The following is a 9538-nucleotide window of genomic DNA, read 5'->3' as shown; positions in this document are numbered from 1 at the left end:
CCCCTGTAACTGCAAGGGAACTTGTCTAACGAGTTGATTAGTAATCAAGTGCCCCATGGGTGAGTGAATATTATATGGCCTGGATATGCTCTCGACTTCTAATCCCAGTCTGCTTATACATTCTTCGCTAATAAATGTGTGAGATGCCCCAGAATCAAATAGCACAGTAACGTGATGTCCGCTAATAGAGAACGTACCCGACATCACTGGTGCTCCCTCAGGGATGGCCTCGAAAGTGGTATAGTGCACTTGTCCTGGTTTGAAATGAGCCACTTGCTGCTTCTGACTCTGCTGGCCGGACTGCTGGCCCTGCTTCGGTGGCATCGGACAGTTGCGTGCGAAATGTCCAGGCTGCCCACAGTTGTAGCACGGGAATAAATTGGGGCGCACCCCCGGCTGCTGCACCCATACTTTCTACTCACCCTACTGAGGAACAGGAGGTCTGGCTGTCCCCTGTGACGACGTGTACTGAGGGGGCCTGTATCCCCACTGCTGTTGTGGTTGGTGCTGAAAAGGGGCTCTCTGTGGGCCCAACTGTACTAGGCGGAACCTCTGAGGAGCGCTGCCAGAAGATCCCACAACCGGTGCTTTTCTCTTTTTCTCCGCCTTGTGAGCTAGATGGGCGTCCTCTTGAATGATAGCCCCGTTGACTAGCTCACTGAAACTGTCGAACCTGACCATTGCCAAGCGATTCTGGAGCTTGCTACTGAGCTCCTACCTGAAACAGGCCTGCTTCTTCTCATCGGTGTCCACATGGTACCCGGCATACTGTGATAGAGTGTTGAAGGCCTGGGAATATTGTAGCACACTGTTATTGCCCTGCTTCAGGGCCAAGAACTCTGTGAGCTTCCTTCTAATCACCCCCGCTGGAATGTGATGTGCCTTGAAGGCTTCCTTGAACTGTGCCCAAGTGAACCGGGTGTCCGCGGGGAACATTGCCACATAATTGTCCCACCATGTGCGTGCTGGGCCCCTAAGCTGCTGATCGGCAAATCCTGCCTTGTCCCCATCATTGTACGGGTGCAGGGTGAATTTGGACTCAATAGTCCAAAGCCAGCTGTCTGCCTCCAGTGGTTCATCCAACTTATGGAAGAGCGGTGGTTGAGTAGCCAGGAACTCTGGATATCCAGGAGCAGGCGGCTGGTGGTGATGTTCAGGCTGCGGCGCTCTGCCCTGTGCCACAAGCTCACGGAGGAGTGCTGTCTGCTCATCGCGCCCAGTGAGCATGGCCGCAATGGACTGGGCCAACTCAGGAGGGTTTGGTGGTTCTCCCATTCTGCATTCAACCATGATTGGGTTAGTTACATTTTTTTGATTACATAAGAAAAATCTTGACTGCAACTAACATCCGAATCATGGAAGAAATCGCCGAAAATCAATTATTTGAACACAACTTAGGGGTCTCTGTCTGCGCTCAACCGGTCAGACCGGTGCAACCGACCGGTCAGACCGGTCTGCATGGGCTTGACGTAGATCAACCGGTCAGACCGGTGGTCAAGACCGGTCAGACCGGTCCCCAGCAGAATTAAACTTCTAAGTCCTAATTGTGCACCGACCCCATAATTCAAAACATTTACTGCATTTTGGAAATTACGATGCCATGATTTTTGGCTCTTAAGTTCGAGGGCCGCTGGCGTATTTAACTCTTAAGTTTTTTACAACCAATTTTTGGGAACCGTTGGGTGAGAGGGACCTTTTCTCCTTCCAATAATTTTTGGCAAGGTCCCAAAATCGAGTTTTTGTCTCTATTTTTTAGGTACTCCTAGAGATGCTCTAACTGTTTTATGCAATTTTGATTGGTTTTATTGATCGATCTCTGTGATTAGCATGGGAAGACTGAAATATTCTTTTATGTACTGTTAGGTTCCTGTATCAGAACTAGTGGGGAAGACTGTCATCCTTTACTTCTCAGCCAAATGGTGTCCACCATGCCGAGACTTCCTGCCTACACTTGTCAAGGAGTACAAAAAGATCAAGGAGAAGCATGCTTTTGAGATCATTTTCATCTCTTTCGACAGGGACCAGAGCTCCTATGACGAGTTTTTCTCTGACATGCCATGGCTTGCGCTTCCTTTGGGAGACGAAAGGAGGGAACTATTGATGAAAAAGTTCAAAATCCATGGGTTCCCTTCACTCATCATCGTAGGTCCTTCCGAGCAGACACTCACCAGGGATGCCAAATCCCACCTGCTGGCGCACGGTGCCGACGCGTTCCCTTTCACCCAAGAGACACTCGAGGAGTTGGAGAAGAAGCTCGATGGAGAGGCCAAGGCGTGGCCTGAGAAGGTGAAGCACGAGCTCCATGAGAGGCACGAGCTTGTCCTCGCGCGCCGTGACACTGCTGACACCTACAGCTGCGACGGTTGTGAAGGGCTGGGTAGCTCGTGGTACTACAGGTGCGAGCGGTGCGACTTCAATCTGCACCCTAGGTGTGTGCTGGGGAAGGGCAAGAAGGAAGAGGCCAGTGATGAATCCCCAGCGGGATATGCATGTGAGGGAGGTGTGTGCAGAAAGGCATAGACATTCAATAGTATTGCTTGGAATTGAAGTGTTTGGACTGGTGATGTTTGAGTTTTAACTTTTAAGCAGTTTATGCCCTGAACATTCAGGTGCAGAAATGTTAAAAAACATGTAATAGTCTTTTGAATAATAATCAGGGTTTTCGATTTCGTTTTGCAAAATTTTCCGCCCAGGTCCAAAATGACCGAAATTCGCGAAATTCGGACGAAATTTCGTTTCTGCCGGTCAAACAGGCACGTTCAAATTTTGGTCGAAATCACCGAATTTTTTTGAAAATTTCGGCCGGAATTTCGTCGTCGGACCGGCCGTCCGGCGAGAGCTGTCGGCGGGCCCATCCACAGCGTCTCCATCGCCGCCGCCCAGGTGTAGCGCATCCTGCCGAGGTCGTCCCACGACAGGGCCTCCCTTGGCTTCTTGCTCTACGCGATTTCTTGTTGCTCTGCTCCTCGATCCATCAGATATCCATGGTTGGAATTGGAATGAATCCATCAGCACGAGTACTTGCTTGGCCAAAACTGGATTGAAATTCGTAAATGCAAAGTGTAAATTAAATTACCCTCGAGAACTTTGGCGTAGGCGTCCTTGTTGGCGTCGAGGTGCCGGAGGAGGAAGGTGATGAGGGCGGCGGTGGTGTCATGCGCGGCGACCATGAGGAACATGACGTTGTCCGTGATCTCCTCATCAGGGAGGCCCTTGGAGAGCATGTGGGTGACGATGTCGTCAGTAGGGATGGCAACGGGGCTATCCCCGCCGGGGATCAGCCGAACGTTCTGCCCCCCCCGCCTGCTCGAGAATCTCCCGTTACCCATCCCCACTACTGCTCACGGGGACAAAATATCCCCGTCCCCGTCCCCGACGGGGATAGCAGACCCGACGGGGACCCCGTCCCCAAATAATCCCCGGCCGCAGCCGCACGGAGGTCCTCTGCCGCAGGCGGCAACCCGCAGTTCTTGCACCCCCTAGGCGCACGCATGGCTGCTGCAGACCTCCAGTCCTTGCGCCCGTCGATGGCGCCGCTGCGCCCCACCGGCGCCGCTGTCCTCGCGTCCGCGGCTGGCGTCGCCGCTGCTCCCCCAAAGAAAGCGTGGTCGCATGCTCGTCAGCTCAGAGTAACGCATCGGCGGCACGGAGGTCGAGGAGCCGGAGAGTGAAGAGGCGCGCCAAACGGTCGGAGAGTGGAGGGGCATCGGCCGCTGCGGCGCTGCTTGCTGGACAGGATGAGGGCAAGAGGCGGCGGCGGAGACTGAACTGAGAGAGAGAGTGAGGTCTGAGAGAGAGTGACGGCGGCGCCTCCTGGAGATGAAGATGAGAAATAAATTAGGGTTACACTGGAACATTGCTTTTATATGATGTTTGTGGCCTTGGGCAAACAACCTTTGTTACAGTGGCCCGTGGACTTTTTGTGCTGCTGAGTGCTGACGGGTCCCCGACGGGGAACGGGGACGGAGAGGCATGGAACGTTCCTGCCCCCGGCTCACCCGACGGGGATGGTTTTTTGCCCATTAAGGTCCCCACGGGGAATAAAATTACCCCATTTACATCCCCTAATGGATGAAATCCCCATCGGGGGCCCGTTGCCATCCCTAGTCGCCCGGAAATCCCACCCCCGAACAACTAAAGTGGAATGCTAAGGCTAGAAATACAATTTTCGAAGCCATTAGTGAGGAAGTCTTTGCTAGAGTTAATGGCATGGACTTGGCAAGTGATATTTGGAAGGAGCTCATTGAAATTCATGAAGGCTCCCCCAAAGTTTGTGGGCAAAAATATCACTTGTTTAGAGCTAAGTATGATTCTTTTAAAATGCTAGCTCATGAAAATTACAATGATATGTATTCTCGCTTGAATGTCATTGTCAAGGACATTAATGCTCTTAAAGTATCTAAAATTGACAGTGGCTACATCAATCGTAAGATACTCATGCTCCTTCCGAAGCCCCAGTACAACATCATCAATGCTATGCTTCAAAAGGAGAATCTTGATATGATGGAAGTGGGAGAGCTTGTGGGCAAAATTCGCGCTCATGAAATTGGTATTCTTGGTATGTCCGAAGAGCCAACTACAAACAAATCAATCGCTCTCAAAACCAAGGCCAACAAGCACCGTAAGCTCAAGATGATCAAGTAAGAATCAAGCTCAACCAATGAAGAAGATGATTATCATGAAAGCTCATCTGATGATGAAGATGATGGAGAACTTGCTCTCATGATGAGAAAGTTCACACGCTTGAGTGACAAGATCAACAAGAAGGGTTACAACTTTGACCATAAAAGAAGAATGTTCCGGCCAAGGGAAGATGTCAAGAACAAAACATGCTACAATTGTGGAGAAAAAGGTCACATCTCTCCGGATTGCCCCAAGCCGGACAAGAGAAAGGAGGATAACAAGGGCAAGCATCGCCATGATTCAAGCGATGACGATGAAGATGAAAAGAAGAACAAAAACAAGAAACTTGGGAAGAAGAAGAGCCATGACAAGAAGACCAAGCTCTTCCCAAAGAAGAAAGGCAACACCAAGATAAGCTTCTTGGTGGAAAAATAAAAATGGGTGACCGATGTCTCATCAAGTGAAGAATCGAGTTATGAAGAAGACATCGTCACCATTGCCCTCACCAATGAAGAACCATCGCTACCTCCACCTCCTATGTGCCTCATGGCAAAAGGTAACACAAAGGTATGTGAGGAGGATAGTGATAGTGATAGTGATGATGAGCTTGATCCTAATGAATTTGCTAACCTCATCAATGAGTATACATCCGTCATCAAGAGGGAAAATGGCAAGGTCAAACTTCTTGAGAGCACTCATGCCAAGCTAGAGCTAGCTCACTCCGATTTGCTTGGCAAGTACAATGACTTGCTCAAAAAGCACCATTAGTCACTTGCACTTGCTAAGCAAGTTGAAGAGAGTCACAGAAAGCTCAAGCAAGAGCATAGGGAGTTAGCTCACAAATATCAAGAGCTTGAGTTTGCCTATGATGCAATTGACCTGAGTCTTGAGAACTCTATCAATGAAAATATTGAAAAGATCAATGCTTCTACTTCATGTGATGACCTACTCAATGATGCACATGCTACTAATGTTGTGTCCGAGCTTGCTCCTTCTAGGGAAAAGGAATTGATGGATCAAGTGGCAAGCCTCAAGAGTAGTGTGGAGAAACTCTCACGAGGAGAATACATCCACAAGAAAATTCTCTTCAACAATGCTCGTGACTATGGCAAGAGAGGTCTTGGTTCATTTCCGGAGCCAAACCAAGGCACTACTCCTTCTCCGGAGACCAAGACTAGCTTCATAAAAGAAGTTGGATCATATTGTCAACATTGCCAAGTCACCGGGCACCACACTAGGGAATGTCCTTTGCCATCACGTCCTTTTCCTACTTAACCTAAAAATTACTCATCTATGCATTAAAATAACCACTTTCTTTTGAGTAAGGTAAAGGGCAAGGTGAAGGCCAAATTCATTGGCAAGATCACAAAGGAAGCAAAGAAGAAGCTAACCAAGCAACTTTGGGTTCCCAAAGCTCTTGTCACACATGTGCAAGACCCAAAGCTCGCTTGGGTTCCAAAAACTTAAAAATGATTCTCATTTGTGTAGGTGAAATACAAAGCCGGTGGAAAACATTGGGTACTTGATAGCGGTTGCTCTTAATACATGACCGGCAATGATAGCATGTTCACCTCTCTTGAAGACCCCGGCGATCATGAACATGTCACCTATGGTGATAACTCAAGGGAAAAAGTTTTAGGTTTGGGTAGAATAGCAATTTCTAAAGATTTATCCATTTCTAATGTCTTGTTTGTAGAATCACTTAGTTTTAATCTTATTTCAATTGCTCAATTATGTGATCTTAGACTAACGTGTACCTTTGACAAGAATGGTGTTGTAGTAACCTTTGAAGAAGACAAGTCATTGGTATTCACGGGGTTTAGGCATGGCAACATTTACTTGGTGGATTTCTCTTCAAAGCAAACAAGCTCCATGACATGCCTCTTCACCAAGTCGTCTCTTGGGTGGCTTTGGCATAGAAGAATTGCTCATATTGGCATGAGCAACCTCAAGAAAGCCCACAGGAGAGGGATGATCACCGGCTCGAAGGATGTCACCTTTGACAAGAACAAACTATGTAGTGCATGTCAAGCCGAAAAACAAGTTGCAACACATCATCCCATCAAGATGATGTTGTCTACCCCCAAGCCGCTCGAGCTACTTCACATGGATCTTTTTGGTCCAACCACATACGAGAGCATTGGTGGTAACCTCTATTGCCTAGTAATCGTTGATGATTTTTCACGTTATACTTGGGTCATGTTTCTAGGCGATAAGAGTGAAACTCCGGAAGTCTTCAAGACATTTGCAAGAAGAGCTCAAAGGGAATACAACTCACCAATTGTGAAGATCCGGAGTGACAACGGCACCGAGTTCAAGAATATGAAGATTGAAGAATGGTGCGATGAAGAGGGTATCAAACATGAGTTCTCCGCAAGAGCAATGTTGGATGATTATGGGACGTCTGAGAGGTTTTGGGTGGAAGCAATCAATACGGCGTGCCATGCATCCAACCGGGTGTATCCCCACCGACTCCTCAAGAAAATGCCATATGAACTCATCACCGGGAAAAAACCAAACATATCCTACTTTCGAGTCTTTAGTTGCAAATGCTTCATTTATAAGAAGAAAAGGCTCGGTAAGTTTGAGAGTAGATGTGATGAAGGTTTCTTTCTTGGTTATGCATCAAACTCCAAAGCATATAGAGTATTCAATGAAACCTCCGGGTTAGTTGAAGAAACATATGATGTGGAGTTTAATGAATTTAATGGCTCCCAAGAGGAGGTTGTTGGCTATGACAATGTAGGTGATGAAGAGATTGAAGAAGCATTGAAGAAGATGTCCATTGGGGATATCAAGCCGGAAGAGGTGTATGAAGGCAATGATCAATGGGGAGGACCTTTCTCGTCTACACCAAGCACCTCCATGGCACCCCAAGTGGATGAAGAGAAAGAAAAAGATGATCTACATTCTCAAGAAAGTGTTCCACCGCCAACACTCCAAGTCCAAGAACAAAAAGAGCAAAATGTTCCACCACAAGCACAAGTCATTCATGATCCACCTCAACAAACATCCACTCATGAACCGCTAGTGAAGTATGGTATTATCTCCAAGGATCATCCAATTGATCAAATCATTGGTAGTCCTTCCAAGGGAGTAAGAACTCGTTCTAAGCATGCTTCATTTTGCGAACATTACTCATTTGTTTCTTGTATTGAACCCACTAGCATAGAGGAAGCGCTTGAGGACTCAGATTGGGTGATGGCCATCCAAGAAGAATTGAACAACTTCACCCGCAATGAAGTTTGGGTCCTCGAAGCTCCTCCGAAAAACAAGAACATCATCGGCACCAAGTGGGTCTTCCGAAACAAGCAAGATGAACATGGGGTGGTGGTACGCAATAAAGCAAGACTTGTGGCAAAAGGGTTTTCTCAAGTCGAAGGTTTGGATTTTGGTGAAACTTTTGCTCCGGTCGCAAGACTTGAAGCTATCCGCATCCTTCTTGCCTACTCTTCTCATCATAATATCAAGTGCGCCCGCGCACGCCCGCTCCACCGTCTCCCACGTGCGCCACCGCCCGTGCGCTGCCGCCGCTGCCGTGCGCATCTGCACCGCCGCCACAGAGCCGCCACTGCCACACCTCCACGCCACCGCCACACGCATGTAGCAGCGCCCTGCACGCCATTCACACGCAGCCGTAGCCCACATTCTCGCACTATGATCGCAAAGCGTTTGACATATTGCCTGACCGAGATGGGTCGCGAGAAAAGGAAGGGAAAGGAGATTGTGGTCGAGAAGCCGGTCCGAAAGCGGACCTGTGCAGAGAGGGAGGCCAAGAGGGCCGAGATGGTGGCCAAGGCCACCGAGGAGCAGGCGTCAGGCCGTGCTCGTCCGTTCGGGATCCGGGAGCAGCCAGCCAGAGCCGAAGGCAGAGCCAGAGGTGGCAGGGCCAACAGGGCCACGTCTGAGGTAGCTGCAGAGTCAGATCGCTCAGATTCAGATGCAGATTCAGATGCAGCGCAGTCAGAGCAGTCTCAGGGGTAGAGCACTCAGGGGTCACCGACTCCACGACGTTCTGGTCGCACTCAGCAGACGTCCCCAGCAACAGAGTCTTCACCAGCGACCGAGCGTCGCACCGAGCCCAGGACACGAGGTGGTCACCAGCCACAGGTGCCTCGCAGGACAGCAGCAGCAACAGCCCGTAGAGCCGAGGCCCTAGCGGTCGAGCGCGCAGTGTTTCGTATGGACACTGTTGTGCGTCTGGAGCCAGGTGTGCTACTCCAGAACTTGACCAAGGCCAATGCGGCGAAGGTCAAGAGGCTCAGGTGGAGCATGGCAGAGGAGGACTGGTTCCCCGTGACTCATGATAGCAGGGTTGACCGTAGGTTCTGGACACTTCTTCAGGCCAGTTTCTACGAGACCTACTAGAGGCGAGGTCACATGATCTTTCCGCACAGGGTGCTCGGCTGGGTTTCACTGAGGATAGCCACAGGGGGAGCAGACATTAGAGAGCACTTTGCACACTTCAGAGGTCTGCCCAGGCTACTTGAGATGGAGCAGAACAGATACATTGAGGACTGGGTCAGAGTGTTCTATGCCACAGCCTGGATTGCTCCCGAGCACAGAGCCGTGCACTTCATGTTTGGAGGCCAGGTCTTTGGTTTGTCAAGGGCGACGATTGCAGGGATCCTTGGAGTCGACTTGGTCGATGTCTCCCTGCACGAGAGAGTATACGGAGATGCAGATCCATCTCGCAGGGCGATGATTGGCGGGATAGCACCTTCTCACGAGGCGATCTCTCGGTGCTTCCGTCAGCCTTTCCCAGCCTCGTATGCCAGAGTCCCCAGCTTGCTGACCCCAGAGGCGTACACAGTTCACATGGCCCTCCGGAGGACCTTGTTACCGAGGAGTGGCTACCCAGAGGGGTTCACAGGTCTACAATAGTTACTGCTTCTACACATCCTCACTCACGAGC

The 9538-nt window shown here is 49.7% G+C and overlaps 1 protein-coding gene across 1 annotated transcript; it reads left to right on the top strand.

Annotated features, from left to right (window-relative positions):
• Positions 1 to 1355: 1355 nt before the first annotated feature.
• Positions 1356 to 2520, top strand: LOC120648100 (probable nucleoredoxin 1-1). Its single transcript, XM_039924859.1, has 2 exons — positions 1356 to 1421; positions 1864 to 2520. The coding sequence occupies exons 1-2, from the start codon at positions 1356 to 1358 to the stop codon at positions 2518 to 2520; spliced, it is 723 nt and encodes a 240-aa protein (XP_039780793.1).
• The last annotated feature ends 7018 nt before the right edge of the window (positions 2521 to 9538 follow it).

This window comes from Panicum virgatum, chromosome 9K (assembly GCF_016808335.1).
Source record: "Panicum virgatum strain AP13 chromosome 9K, P.virgatum_v5, whole genome shotgun sequence".
In the NCBI taxonomy this organism is placed as follows: domain Eukaryota; kingdom Viridiplantae; phylum Streptophyta; class Magnoliopsida; order Poales; family Poaceae; genus Panicum; species Panicum virgatum.
This window is presented reverse-complemented; position numbering and strand designations above follow the sequence as displayed.